Raw genomic sequence first — 16250 nt, forward strand, 5'->3', positions numbered from 1 at the left:
GTATCTTGACATGTTGGAATTGTATGCAGTGCCACAATTTCCAGAAGGTGTCATCTTTCAAAAGGACCATGAAAGAGCAGAAAAAAAGCAGTGTCATGATCACCCATATAACTTCAGTGATCCCCTTTAGAATTTTTGTAGTGCCCTCAAGTTTTTTGCTGTTCAATCTTTTTCAACAGGATGGCGCTCCTTCACACTACACCACCATTGTTTGCGATATAACTACTCCCACTCAGGCAGGAACAATAATTATCAACGCCGCCGTCGCTACAACGACTCCCAAAAGCGCAGGACAAGGTATGCTGCCACCAACTTCGATTAACGGGTCCACCGCTAACCCAAAACAGTAGTGTAATTCCCTTCAGAAGACTTAGGGTTCGTTTTAGAGCAGGAGAACGAAGCTAGTATTTTAAATATTTTACTCCATAAAGATCAGGCAGTGTTTATAAAAAGGTATATAAAAATGTTACAATATGAAACAAAGTATGTATGTACAAAGCAATTATAAAATAACATGGATTAAAGAAGAAAGATAAAACTCACATGTGCTCAGATCATCTCAGCAACATGTGTACATTGAACGTATCAACGACATTAATCACTTAAAACAGAGAATCACAGATGTTATTCACTCTGTAACACTAGACGTCCTTCTTACCCGTGTGTGGCAAGAACTTCACTATCGTTTGGATGTGTGTAGGGCAACAAATGGAGCCGACATCGAACTGCACTGAATAGGTATGACACTGGGAGAGTTTTTATTTTATTTGGAGCAGATTTCACATTTCTATTGTTTTTTGTTGCTTTCCAGTGACTGGTCAAAAGTACACCATGACTTTATGGACACACTTGTAGTAATAGTAATAATAATAATAATAATAATAATAATAATAATAATTACTACTAGTGTTTGTTGTAGTGGTGGAAAAACTAGTAGTAATGGAATAATAATAATAATTACTGAGATGTAGTAGAAGTAGTAATAATAGAAGTTATGGAAGTAGAAATAGTAGTTGTAGAATAAAAAAAATAATAATAAATAAGTAGAAGTAAAAGTATCAGTAGTAGTTGTAATGGTGGTAGTAGTAGTCCTGCACCATTGTGTTCTGTGTTCTTTCCATGTAATAGACATTAGAGTTGCTTTTTTTATATCAAAATATCATTGAGGAACCAGTATGGTAAATGCTGTACAGAGTAAAAAAATGGAAATGACAAAATTGTTTTTTTCCCTTTAAAAACCTCCCCAAACAAGTTTAGTATTGTCATAATTGTAGTGACCTAGAGAATCAAGTTTTCACTTTATTTTTACTGCACAATAAATGCTGTAAACTGGGGATCCCCTCCAAAAATCCCCTCCCCCCAAAAATGGATTTTTGTTTTTTTTCACCATTTTACTGCACTTGTATTTTCCCCCCGTTTTTCAATACATTTTATGGTAAAGTGAATGGTGTCATTCACAACCACAAGTCGTCCTGCAAAAAAACAAGGTCTCCTACGGCCGTGTAGAGGGAAAAATAAAAAAGTTATGGTTCGTCGGAAAAAGGAAGCAAAAACTAGACTTCTATTGCCCCAAGAAGTTGGCAACTGATGGCACCATTGCCCAATCTTTGCCTTCATGCCTCTCGGCTTCTGAGGCTTCGCCTTTTGCATTTTATTGACTTGATAAATTCAACATAAAGTTTGGAGAAACTTTGTCACTACTTTTTGTTTAATACTGACGGACTTCATATGTGATTTTAGTTCTTCGGAAACTTCGGGGCACTCAGGACGTGGCCTCTGACATAGAAGAGATGAAGGAAGAAGGTCACCGCATGGCACAGGAGAAACCCGTGTCCTTTATAGAACTGTTCCGCTTCAGTCGGTACCGGCAGCCCATTATTATCGCCATCGTTCTGCAGCTTTCGCAGCAGCTATCTGGCATTAATGCAGTAAGTCATCTTATTTTTCAGCCTTTGTTCTTTCTTTTTTTCATTTTTTTTTTCACTATTAGCCTCTGATTGACCGCTTTGGTTTTCTTTACAGGTGTTTTACTATTCCACAAGTATCTTCAAGGCCGCAAATGTTCCGAATCCGGTTTATGCAACCATTGGTGCCGGTGTGGTGAATACTGTTTTTACGGTAGTGTCGGTGAGTATTGACCCACAGTGTGAGCTTAGTTCATCATATTAGTAATATCCCCATATTAGACACGAGCCAATCACTTTGAGACTCATTGAGTTCAACTCGAATCTCACAAAATAATTGGCTTTGACAAAATGCGTTTTGATTTTTTTTTGCAATTTGAGACACGTGAATCCACTAAAAAGGTGGCTGATCAGCCGCCTTTCGGTTGGATTAAAAAGTGTAGGGAGAGTAAAAAATGATAGAAACATAATATTCACCTGGACTTCACTTGTCTTCTTTGGTCCAATCGCCGGTGTGGTCTGCACTGGGCCATCTTTGCCACCAAGGATGGCCCAATGCAGACCACACCAGCGACTTGACAACTGGACAGGTGAAGGCAGGTATAATTCTTTTATTTGTTTTTATATATATTTAGTATGGGCAGGGGTTTGGTGATCAAACCAAACTAATCTACATTTGATTTGTATTTGTTGTTGAATTTTTTGACCAAATTGGAGCAAATTTCCCAATTTTCACTACAGAAGATTTGCTCGTTAGTACTCCATATACTAATATATGTGCAAATGTGAATAATATTGTCATTTCTTCCAGCTCTTGGTTGTAGAACGCGCCGGACGTCGGACTCTGCACCTAGTTGGTCTTGGTGGAATGGCAGTGTTTGCAGTAATCATGACAATTTCCTTGAAACTAAATGTAAGACCATGACTCCCTCCTAGCCATTTATCTCCTTAGAACTGGGGCCCACTCCACAGTCATGGGGCCCAAGAGCAATATTTGGGATAGACTCCATTACCTGCAGCCACCACCAGGGGGAGCTCACAGTATATGGGAAAATAATTAATTACAGGCAACTGAGAAAGTATCTGCTAAGCTAATGCTCCAATTAAGGCAGTCTGTCTGTATTGCACCATATTGTTGTACCTGTGGTCAATATATCCCATGTTCTGTGTCCCAAGATAGCACTAGATAAAAAAAAAAGTGCTGCTTTTTAGTGGCTTCACATCCCCCCAATTAATGGAATAAAAACTGAGTAAAAAGCCATATGAAGGCGAAAATGATAGCTAGAACAAGTACAGCTCATCGTAGACCAATTTATAACTCACACAAAACATGAGAAAGTTTTGAGCCAAGAAGATGGCATCGCAAACCAAATTTTTAAGTTTAACCAACTTGTAAAAGTTTAACTAACTGTATAAAAAACATAATTCTTTTTTTAGATTGTCATTATAGTCCTGACTCGCAAAATGAATACCGCAAAAAAAGCTTGCGCTACGTTATATGGTCACTTAAATTGAGCCGACAAAAAAATACAACTTGTCCCACAAAAAAATAAATATGGGTATATCGATAGTAAAATGGTAAAAAGTTATGCATAGCTGTCTGCGATGTCAAGGGGTTAACAAATACATAAAATCACGGTACACGACCATATAGTACTTACATAATACCACTAAAGAGTGCTAAAAAAACACTATAAAGAGGGTATTAATAGCATAACTAATAATAACACATATGAATAATATTGCCCTAAGATTGTCAAAGAACTCCACCATAATGTGCTTACTTAATACCGCCATACAGTGCCCAAATAAGACCACCGTACAGTGGTTAAATCATAATATCCTAGTCCCCAATTTGCATCACTGTATATTGCCTGAAATAATATTACCAATATATGCTATAATGACAGTACCTATGTAGTAATACCGCCGCCACCAGTCTAACACCATCCAATTATAGTGATGCCCATGTTCCTGAGGAAGGTAGCGTGATCCCTTGATGACAGTGATAACGCTTTTATTTTTCCTCCTGTTGTTCCAGAACGACGGCCAGGTAATAGGATGGAGTTACGTCAGCATAGCAGCAGTCTTTGGGTTTGTGGCTTTGTTTGAGATCGGCCCAGGACCCATTCCTTGGTTCATCGTAGCTGAGCTCTTCAGTCAAGGTCCTCGGCCGGCAGCCATGGCTGTATCTGGATGTTCCAACTGGACGGCTAACTTTCTAGTGGGCATGTTGTTTCCCTATGCACTGGTGAGTTGGAAAGGTGGTCTAGATATCGGAAGGGGATATTCACCAAGAAGTGGATGGACCATATCCAATATCCTGTCCACACTTAGGACAGTACTGGATCATAGGGGTGAGCAAAAAGATTTACGTTACCCAGTTCCGACCTCTGGTCCGGTCCACTTGTAGCCAGTTGGACTTCTTTTGCCGGCGTCCTTGGCCCGGCATCCAGGGCGCCTTGGTCATTTCCTAGGCTCCAGGTTACTATATGATGTCTGTGTATGGCGATACCCCGGGCAACATCCTGACATGGAAACAACAGTGGTGCCAGGAGATTCCGAGCTGGCCAAAGAAGTGAAACCCAACCTCAACAAACCAGAGATCGGAGCTAGGTACCAGAAATCTTTTTGCTTTTCGGAATAGATTTTTTTGGACATGGGTTGTCAGCCCCGTTACTTGTCTCAGGGTAGGACCTAATTGAAAGTCTCAGCTCTTGGCAGAAAACTTCTTTAAAGAACGAGCTCCATAATCGCGTTCTCTCAACTTCATAAATTTCCTTTTTTTCTTCCTCTACCCACCTCTTTCCGAACTACAGAAAGGATGCGGTCCATTTGTCTTCCTCATATTCATGGGCTTTTTGATCATCTTCTTCATCTTCACTTTCTTCAAAGTCCCTGAAACAAGGGGTCGGACATTCGAAGACATAGCCCAGGAATTTCAGAAAAAGAGTCGTCCAGAACCTGCCGGGAAGCGCAACAGCGTAGAACTGACCGGTGTTAAGGTGCCGCAGGATCCTCTGGAGTAAGCAGAACATGAGGCGATGGTAGATGTCCACCATGCTCCAAACACGATCAGACCATGAACTGAAACATCTCAGGAAAGTTTATTTTTTTCTGCAAGGATTACATGGAAGTCTTGGAAAAAGTGGCATCATTCTGCAGATCTGAACGCCCCTGGATCCATCAGAACCAGATTTCCTGAATATAGTGTATAGTATTATAAGAATGGAGAGCCTTGTTCCTCCTGGTACAAATGATCAGGACCAGGATCATCAAGAACTTTTCGTCTAGTTTTATTTATTTAAAGTGTATTCAAGAAGATATTTTTTATATATTTGCTATTCTATCTTGTCGGCTCACACGATTCTGCAGAAACATCTCCCCCCCTTCCCTTATCTCAGAGACACGGCTACATTATATATTCAAATAAAAGGGATTGTCCACTTTGATTGATCCCTGTTTGCTAGAAGGGCCCCTGTGTATCTAGCAGTAATATTCAGCAAATCTACAGCAAGTGTTAAAGAGTGACCGTCGGTTTAATTTTCTTTTACAAAAATAAATAGTGCACATGAAAATAAGAAACTGTAATAGATCTCATCAGGGAAATTTCATTTTTTCTCCTCTTGCGCTGATCGTATTTATGGGTAAAATATGACTCAGTAAATACAGACTTTCCTATTGCTGAGATAAGAGATGACCGTTGGTGCTCATAAAGCTCCATGGAGAACTGGAACTGTGAGAGTGGAATATCCCTCACCTCTAGCCTCTAGCTCCTCCATAGAATTTTAAAAGTACCAACTGTTCTCTGTTATCTCATTAACGCGAAATTGTGCCTTCATTGAATACACATTTTACAGATCTTACCCTGAACTGAAAATGAATTATCAGTCCAGGAGGAGAAAGATTTCTCAGCTTATTTTCAGGTGCACTATTGATTGTTTCGTTTTGCATATATCGGGTGAAGAAGTGCTTGGGCATGCTGAATTTCAGCATGTTCCATCCTTTGCCTTCGAGAACAGTGAGCCGTCAAGCTTACTCCCCACATCCTAGAGACATTACAATCATGTACGGCCATACCTTAGAACCATGAAACATAAAACGTGGTCTGCTCAACTTTTTTGGTTTGGTCCAACCCTAAAAAAAGATCTTTTCACGGATCATAACTGAAGGGTCATCCATTATATCATCCATTAGTGCATCTGTTTTATAAGCAATGCACAGAACAATAGAAGTGTTCGGAGACTCATAAAATCAGAATAAAAACTGATGCACAATGGGAACTATCTCATCAATTTTCAAACAAATCCATTTTTTTAAAGAATAGATTAAAGAATAAATTCTATTTTGCCACCATTTTTGCTCCATTTGTTACTTATCCTTTTTTTTTTTTAGCTTGAATCTTTCTTTAGGCCATCCCTTATGAATGGTGTCTGGACTCATTACAAGTGTAACTAGTCATTCTACCATTGGATCGCTTTATATTCATGTAATTGAGCGGGCTATGATTGCAGGTGGGGTCCTGATTCCAATAAGGGCTCATTAAAATGTCCATGCACATTGATCCAATATTGGACTGCAATGCATGAACTGGCTGTGGCTCTCCTGACCCGAGAGAGACAGCCTCATAGAAATACATGAAGCGGTCTAGCTCGAGTCAGGAGAGCCGCAGCCAGTCTATGAATTAACATAGAATCCTAGAATGTTAGAGTTGGAAGGGACCTCCAGGGTCCTCGTGTCCAACCCCCTGCTCAATGCAGGAGTCACTAAACCATCTCAGACAGATGTCAGTCCAGTCTCTGTTTGAAGACTTCCATTGAAGGAGAACTCACCACCTCTCGTGGCCAACTGCTCCACTCATTGATCACCCTCACTGTCAAAAAGTTTTTTCTAATATCTAATCTGTATCTTCTCTCCTTGTTTCATTCCATTGCCTCTCGTGTTTCCATGTGCAAATGAGAATAATGATGATCCCTCTACACTGTGACAGCCCTTCTGATATTTGTAGACAGCTATTAAGTCTCCTCTTAGCCTTCTTTTTTTCAAGCTAAACATTCCCAGATCCTTTAACCGTTCCTCTTAGGACATACTCTGCAGTCCGCTCACCATCCTGGTCGCTCTTCTCTGAACTTGCTCCAGTTTTTCAATGTCTTTTTTAATATGTGATGCCCAGAACTGGACACAGTATTCCAGATGAGGTCTGACCAAGGAGAAGTAGAGGGGGATAATTAATTCACGTGATCTAGACTCTATGCTTCTCTTAATACATTCTAGAACTGTGTTTGCCTTTTTTGCTGCTGCATCACACTGTTGACTCATGTGAAGTCTGTGATCTATTAATATACCTAAATCTTTTTCACACTTGCTGTTGCTTAGTTCCATTCCTCCCATTCTGTAGATGCAATTTTCATTTTTCTTGCCCAGATGTAGAATGTTGTTTTTTTTCTTTCCTGTTAAATACCTTTCTATTAGTCGCTGCCCATTGTTCAAGCTTATCTAGATGACCATTGCTATCATTCCGGACTAATGTGCACGGACAACTGAATGAGCCCTAATAATGATAGCAATGGTCATCCAAAAAATAAATTTGGATGGTTTCTTCTGGCCACCATGACTGTTGGACCAGCACCATGAGTCTGGAAGATGGTTCCCAGCACTGTCCCAATCATACTAGAGCTGCTGATTTGCAAATATCCAGCCTAAATATATACATATTTCATAGTGGGTCCAAAAAATTCTAATAAAAAAAATTGTAAAAGCAAATTTATCAGTTTTTAAAATTGTATCATATTATGGAAAGTGAGGAAATTATTTGTTTACTGTACGGATATACTACACGATGTATTTCATTTTATAATATATGTATATATGTAATTTTCTCTGTTTACAACAACAAAAATTACATTTTGTGGGGAAAAAAGCACTATTAGGTCAAAATGAAAGTCATAAAAAAAAATCCCATGATGCTAAACATTTAAAAATTGCCAAAAAGTAATAAAAAAAAATTTTCTGAGTATTTTTTTTTAAATAATACCATAGATGTGTCTTTTATTGCCTAGGCTCTTAGTCTCACCCTACTTAATGCTGCAATATAGTGCCAAATTAATAGTGTCATTAACAGATCATATACTGATGGCATATATAAAAGATTGAAAGAACTCAAATAATATTCCCCTAAAAGGGATGGCCCATTTTTATATTTATCTAGCTGAAGAGCCTGGTGTTGCCCGGGCATAGTAACTAACTGTGGTTAGTTATAACAAATTATAATGATTATCCTCCATCCCATAGTCCCGTGCCCATATACCCATCATACATATTCTCCATCTCATAGTCCCGTGCCCATATACCTATCATACATAACCTCCAGCCCATAGTCCCGCGCCCATATACCCATCATACACATCCTTCATCCCGTGCCCATGTACCCATCATACACATCCTCCATCCCATAGCATGATGCCCATATACCCATCATACACATCCTCCATCCCATAGCATGATGCCCATATACCCATCATACACATCCTCCATCCCATGGTCCCGTGCCCATATACCCATCATACACATCCTCCATCCCATAGTCCCATGCCCATATACCCATCATACACATCCTCCATCCCATAGTCCGGTGCCCATATACCCATCATACACATCCTCCATCCCATAGTCCCATGCCCATATACCCATCATACACATCCTCCATCCCCTAGTCCAATGCCCATATACCTATCATACACATCCTCCATCCCAAAGCACCATGCCCATATACCCATCATACATATCCTCCATCCCATAGTCCTGTGCCCATATACACATCATACATATCCTCCATCCCATAGTCCCGTGCCCATATACCCATCACACATCCTCCATCCCATAGTCCCGTGCCCATATTCCCATCATGCATATCCTCCATCCCATAGTCCGATGCCCATATTCCCATTATGACATCATCTTTGCCAAGGCAACCATTCTGACATCATCGTCACCATGGCAACCATTATGACATAACTGTCACCACTGCAACCTATTATGACATCATCATCGCCATGACAACCATTATGACATCATCTTCACCATGGCAACCATCATCGATACACACATACATACACTCGTTTTTATATATATATATATATACAGTGGGGCAAAAAAGTATTTAGTCAGTCAGCAATAGTGCAAGTTCCACCACTTGAAAAGATGAGAGGCGTCTGTAATTTACATCATAGGTAGACCTCAACTATGGGAGACAAACTGAGAAAAAAAAATCCAGAAAATCACATTGTCTGTTTTTTTATCATTTTTTTTTGCATATTATGGTGGAAAATAAGTATTTGGTCAGAAACAAACAATCAAGATTTCTGGCTCTCACAGACCTGTAACTTCTTCTTTAAGAGTCTCCTCTTTCCTCCACTCATTACCTGTAGTAATGGCACCTGTTTAAACTTGTTATCAGTATAAAAAGACACCTGTGCACACCCTCAAACAGTCTGACTCCAAACTCCACTATGGTGAAGACCAAAGAGCTGTCAAAGGACACCAGAAACAAAATTGTAGCCCTGCACCAGGCTGGGAAGACTGAATCTGCAATAGCCAACCAGCTTGGAGTGAAGAAATCAACAGTGGGAGCAATAATTAGAAAATGGAAGACATACAAGACCACTGATAATCTCCCTCGATCTGGGGCTCCACGCAAAATCCCACCCCGTGGGGTCAGAATGATCACAAGAATGGTGAGCAAAAATCCCAGAACCACGCGGGGGGACCTAGTGAATGAACTGCAGAGAGGTGGGACCAATGTAACAAGGCCTACCATAAGTAACACACTACGCCACCATGGACTCAGATCCTGCAGAGCCAGACGTGTCCCACTGCTTAAGCCAGTACATGTCCGGGCCCGTCTGAAGTTTGCTAGAGAGCATTTGGATGATCCAGAGGAGTTTTGGGAGAATGTCCTATGGTCTGATGAAACCAAACTGGAACTGTTTGGTAGAAACACAACTTGTCGTGTTTGGAGGAAAAAGAATACTGAGTTGCATCCATCAAACACCATACCTACTGTAAAGCATGGTGGTGGAAACATCATGCTTTGGGGCTGTTTCTCTGCAAAGGGGCCAGGACGACTGATCCAGGTACATGAAAGAATGAATGGGGCCATGTATCGTGAGATTTTGAGTGCAAACCTCCTTCCATCAGCAAGGGCATTGAAGATGAAACGTGGATGGGTCTTTCAACATGACAATGATCCAAAGCACACCGCCAGGGCAACGAAGGAGTGGCTTCGTAAGAAGCATATCAAGGTCCTGGAGTGGCCTAGCCAGTCTCCAGATCTCAACCCTATAGAAAACCTTTGGAGGGAGTTGAAAGTCCGTGTTGCCAAGCGAAAAGCCAAAACATCACTGCTCTAGAGGAGATCTGCATGGAGGAATGGGCCAACATACCAACAACAGTGTGTGGCAACCTTGTGAAGACTTACAGAAAACGTTTGACCTCTGTCATTGCCAACAAAGGATATATTACAAAGTATTGAGATGAAATTTTGTTTCTGACCAAATACTTATTTTCCACCATAATATGCAAATTAAATGATAAAAAAACAGACAACGTGATTTTCTGGATTTTTTTTTCTCAGTTTGTCTCCCATAGTTGAGGTCTACCTATGATGTAAATTACAGACGCCTCTCATCTTTTTAAGTGGTGGAACTTGCACTATTGCTGACTGACTAAATACTTTTTTGCCCCACTGTATATATATCTACTATATAAAGCTGAATGTGTGTGTGTATGTCCGGGATTGGCATCTGCACCGTCACAGCTACAGCCACAAAATTTTGCACAGTCACACGTCTGGACCCCGAGAGCATCATAGGCTATGTTGTGAGGCGAAATTTTAACCCCGCGCGTTCCAATTCACCAAACAATTTTGCCCCTATCTACATAATGGGGAAAAAAGTGAAAGGAAAAGTGTTGGAGGCGTCGCAGCTACAGAAACAAAATTTTTCACAGTCACACGTCTGGACCCTGCGAGCGTCATAGGCTATGTTGTGAGGTGAAATTTTAACCCTGCGCGTTCCAATTCACCAAACAATTTTTCCCCTATCTACATAATGGGGAAAAGTGAAAGGAAAAGTGTTGGAGGCAAATTGACAGCTGCCAGATGTGAACAAGGGGGACTTAATAAATAATAATAATAATCTTTATTTATATAGCGCCAACATATTCCGCAGCGCTTTACAGTTTAACAGTTTCAAACACAAAAGTCATAAGTAACAGAATGAAAAGAATGAGAGCGATGGCGCCAAAGAGTATATACCGTACAGTTGCTAAGGTGGGGCCCCGACATGAGATACTCACCACACACGGGGATATGAACACGCACACAAAATGCGCCACACACTACCACGTGCTTGAACACATATACCACCCTCAGCACACATTTCACCACACATACACCAACCTCGACACATAAAAGTCGAAACACAAAAGTCGCCGCTCAAAACTCACCACGCGCAAAACTCGCCACATGCAAAAACTAGGCTCACGCAAAACTCGCCACAAGTGCAAAACTTACCTCATGGAAAACTCGCCACACGCAAAACTTGCACACGCGGAAAAATTGCCACATGCACAAAATTTGCAACACATGCAAAAGTTGCCTCACACAAAACTTGCACATACTCAAAAGGCACCAGACATAAAACTCACCACGCGCAAAACTCACCACGCGCAAAACTCGCCATGCGCAAAACTTGCTGCACACAACTTGCTACACTAACCTGTCACATGCAACTCGACACACAAAAAGTTGCTACACGCATGTTGCCACACAAAACTCCTCACAAAAGTCGCTACATGCATGTCGCCACACACAACTCAACACACACAACTTGACAGACGAAACTCGCCCTAAAACACACACATGCTTGAACACATATACCACCCTCAGCACACATTTCACCACACATACACCAACCTCGACACATAAAAGTCGAAACACAAAAGTCGCCGCTCAAAACTCACCACGCGCAAAACTCGCCACATGCAAAAACTAGGCTCACGCAAAACTCGCCACAAGTGCAAAACTTACCTCATGGAAAACTCGCCACACGCAAAACTTGCACACGCGGAAAAATTGCCACATGCACAAAATTTGCAACACATGCAAAAGTTGCCTCACACAAAACTTGCACATACTCAAAAGGCACCAGACATAAAACTCACCACGCGCAAAACTCGCCATGCGCAAAACTTGCTGCACACAACTTGCTACACTAACCTGTCACATGCAACTCGACACACAAAAAGTTGCTACACGCATGTTGCCACACAAAACTCCTCACAAAAGTCGCTACATACATGTCGCCACAAACACAATTCAACACACACAACTTGACAAACGAAACTCGCCCTAAAACACACACAAGTCTGGTATTAGCCTTCAAAAATAAAAATCTGATTAATAAGCAGACAAACTACAAGAGCAACAAATGTACCATATAGGAAAGACAGCAGCTGTCAGTCACATGACCTGTCTATTATGTGTATGTGTGAGCTAATATATACTGCCTGGGGGAGGGCTTCCTGTTGGCTGGGGATATATCAGGCTGCCAATTTATCTTACAAATACTGAGGTAAAAATACTGAGCAAATAACGTGTTAACGAGGTCTAATACAGGAGATCACACAGGTATATACTATATACAGGGGAGATGACACACAGATATATACTATATACAGGAGAGATAACACACAGGTATATACTATATAGAGGAGGAGATGACATACAGGTACATACTATATACAGGAGGAGATGACATACAGGTATATACTAAATGCAGGAGGAGATGACACACAGGTATATACTATATACAGGAGCAGATTACCTACAGGTATATACTATATATAGGAGGAGATGACATACAGGTATATACTATATATAGGAGGAGATGACATACAGGTATATGCTATATATAGGAGGATATGACATACAGGTATATACTATATACAGGGGAGATGACACACAGCAGGTATATACTATATACAGGGGAGATGACATACAGGTATATACTATATACAGGAGATGACATACAGGTGTATACTATATATAAGGGAGATTACAAACATGTATATACTGAGGTGTGAGGTGAAAATGAAAAGGTGTGAGTGCAAAATGAGAGGAGTGAGGGAAAATAGTGTAGTGATAGGAAAATGACAGATGTGAGGTCGAAATGACAAGTGTTAGGGGGGAATGAGAGGAGTGAGGGAGAAAATGAGAGGTGTAAGGGAGAAAATGAGAGGCGTGATGGGAAAATAAGAGAAGTGACGTGCTATAACTAACCACAGATATTTACTTTGCCCAGGCAATGCCGGGCTCTTCAGCTAGTATATATATATATATATATACATATATATATATATATATATATATATAGATGGACCACATTTATCAAGCAGTTTCTGCCACATTTCTTGTATAGTAAGACACCTTAATATTGCAATTTAAAAAAAAAACTTGAAAAAAATTGCAATTTGCAAATAATTTTCAGTTTTTGCACCATGGTCAGCAAAAGTTTAAAAGGTGATCGTTATGTAACGGAAGGGGCATGGCCAAGACAAAAGTGCGATTCATTGCTGAACAGAGCTCCATTCCAGCCTTCTTTGCTCCATTCCAGCCTCTGATATTCTTCTGGAGACCACATGAGGCCTTCATGAGGAAACGTCATCCTGGTCCTACTGTTAGGATTATGGTATGGGGAAAAATGTATGTTAGCCGGACCCCTCTAGTATCATCTGCGGTGTAGCTTAGGGGTTCAGCTTGAGGGAGGAACATCTGAGTGGCTAACTGGCTGCCCTGGTTACAACTATGGAGGCACACTGATATTACCGCCGTGTGGTGACCATATCGTGGCAGATATCAGTCTGGCAGAACATACAAGTGCTATAATAATAATAATTATACAGTACATAGTAAGTTATAGAGTATATAGTGACCTACAGGTGACGGGGTTATTTCATTTTTCCCGTCTTTTCCATCTTGCCCAGACCGATATGACGACTTCTCCAGCCTGGACTCAGCTGCAGAAAATACAACAAAGACACATTTCACTTCTCATATTTTCAGCCCTATCACCGTCTATTCCCAACCTGTACAACCTCCTCATCCTGCTGATACCCCGATGCTGAGCCGCTGCTGCCGTATGTGTCCTTATTACTGCACCTGCTGTTTGGCACAATAACAGCGCTCTTCTTAGTGCCCCACATAATAATGCCACCACTGTGCCCATTACAAAATAATAATGCCTCACTTGCGCCCAGTAGAATGTAAATCTCCCCTTAGAAAATATGAATGCCCTGTGCAAATGCCCTAGAAAACAGTGCCCACATTTTGCCCCTTTGACGGCCACAATACTCTTACTCTATGTTCCCCTATAACTACAATGTTTCTCACCCACTTAACATTAGATAATATCCACTGAGTCCCCAATGTGCAGCTGACCTCTGCACAGTATGGTGGGCCCACAGCTCCCTTATACAGAGTATGATGTCCCCACAGCTCCTCTATGCATAGTATGATGTCTCCACTGCTCCCTCAAAGAATAGTATAATGACCCCCACAGAAGCCCTCAAACTGTATAATGGCCCCCGCAGTAAAACCCACACTGTGTAATGGCCTCCACAGTAGGCCACACACTAGCCTTCAAACTGTACAATGGTCCCTGCATTAGTTCCCCATACTGTGTAATGCAGATAGAAATATATGCAAAGAAAAAAGAAAAAAAGCCAGCTCACCATATAATAATAATAATAATCTTTATTTTTATATAGCGCTAACATATTCCGCAGCGCTTTACAGTTTGCACACATTATCATCACTGTCCCCGATGGGGCTCACCATATCCAGCAGAGCACGGAACCAAGTCCTGACACGATGCGAACCAATGGAAAAAAAAAAAAAAACACGATGTTCCAGCTCCAAAAGGTAAAATAAACAAACTTTATTGGGAAAATATAAAAACATGAAAAATCATGAGCTCCATGAAGACAACACCATGACCTGCGTGAGTTTGGCTACACGTTTCGTGTTTCGTGTACCCGCTAACCCTTGTATATAACCCTTATCAAGTGCAGTAAAGCCCTCATATTTAAACTGAAGTCTCCTTTATTAATCTGTGGAATCCATGTTCCTGGCTACAGGTGGCCTGCACGGGTACAAGGTCCCCACAACACCAAAACCTACACTGTGTGATAGGTACTACGTGGCACTATTATTATTTGGAACAATATGGCAGTACTATATGAATATAGACAGCATGCTATTCTACTATGCTATGGCAGAGGTGGATGGTTAGGGGGAGATATCTTCACATAACTTTCTATATGGGTTAAGACTGCTCACCTCTGGGACCCCCAAATCTCAAGATAATAGAGGTCCCCTAATTGCCTGATGCCTGACAACAATTTTATCTATCCAAGAATAGGTATAAATATCTTCGGTCTAAGTGAGTCAATGGCACTGGTGAGTCCTAGACTTCATTGGAAAGGCCATTGGTATGGGGGTGGTCCGACCTCGATCAGGTGGTTTGGGGCTTATCAAACGTTTTACCAATGGACCTCCGCCACTCTTCAGTGACCAGCAGAGGAGTTCAGCTCTGCATAGGACCCTTGTGTGCACACTTCTGCATTAACTTTGAGGCTCAGGCCTCCCTACTGGACAATTTATGTAAATTGCTCCTCCAGTCTAGAGGACTCCTTTATATTTATTTTATAAGGGGACATGGTATGTGGTGACTGTTCTCGTATAAATCTGACCATAGAAAATGTGAATATAATGGATGTGTGCGTAGGAAGGGGTGGGCAAGACAAGTTGTGGTTTCAATTCCGTCTTTCTGCAGTGGAGGGTCCCATTCTTAGCAGAATCTGAAACTAGAGGATGGGGGGTTGGCGTAGTGCAACTGAATACAACAATGAAAACAAAAAAAAACAAACATGAGTAAACAATTAACTATAGTGTGAAAGCGGAAACCAAAGCCTCCTATGTGCCATATGTTCTTCACCAATAACGCTGCCCCTGTAACTGGGGGGTGGTGGGGGTATCATCCAGATTGTTGGAAATCATTGAAAGCCTAATTCCTCAGTAAAAGGGCTCCCCACTTACCTTTTTTTTTTAAGAATAATGCAGCAGAAAGGACTTTTTCTAAATGGGGATCGGCTGATGATCAGATGATCGTCACTTTTCTGACAGGTGAACTCCCAAGCAGTCAATTTAGCATTAATGAAGAAAAAAGTTAATGAGAGAGCGAAGCATTCTCCTCTGTCCTGAGTCCTGCAGAGTAGCAACTTTAGAGG

The 16250-nt window shown here is 41.0% G+C and overlaps 1 protein-coding gene across 1 annotated transcript in view; it reads left to right on the forward strand.

Annotated features, from left to right (window-relative positions):
- Window positions 1-7935, forward strand: part of LOC138666076 (solute carrier family 2, facilitated glucose transporter member 3-like) — a 37957-nt gene extending 30022 nt beyond the window's left edge. The window contains exons 6-10 of the mRNA XM_069754199.1: window positions 1741-1928; window positions 2023-2127; window positions 2716-2817; window positions 3946-4155; window positions 4724-7935. Of these exons, the coding sequence (XP_069610300.1) occupies window positions 1741-1928; window positions 2023-2127; window positions 2716-2817; window positions 3946-4155; window positions 4724-4933 (815 nt within the window). The 3' untranslated portion in view covers window positions 4934-7935. The remainder of the gene's footprint in view (window positions 1-1740; window positions 1929-2022; window positions 2128-2715; window positions 2818-3945; window positions 4156-4723) is intronic.
- Window positions 7936-16250: the final 8315 nt, after the last annotated feature.

The sequence above is a fragment of the Ranitomeya imitator genome, chromosome 2, assembly GCF_032444005.1.
Source record: "Ranitomeya imitator isolate aRanImi1 chromosome 2, aRanImi1.pri, whole genome shotgun sequence".
Classification (NCBI taxonomy): Eukaryota; Metazoa; Chordata; class Amphibia; order Anura; family Dendrobatidae; genus Ranitomeya; species Ranitomeya imitator.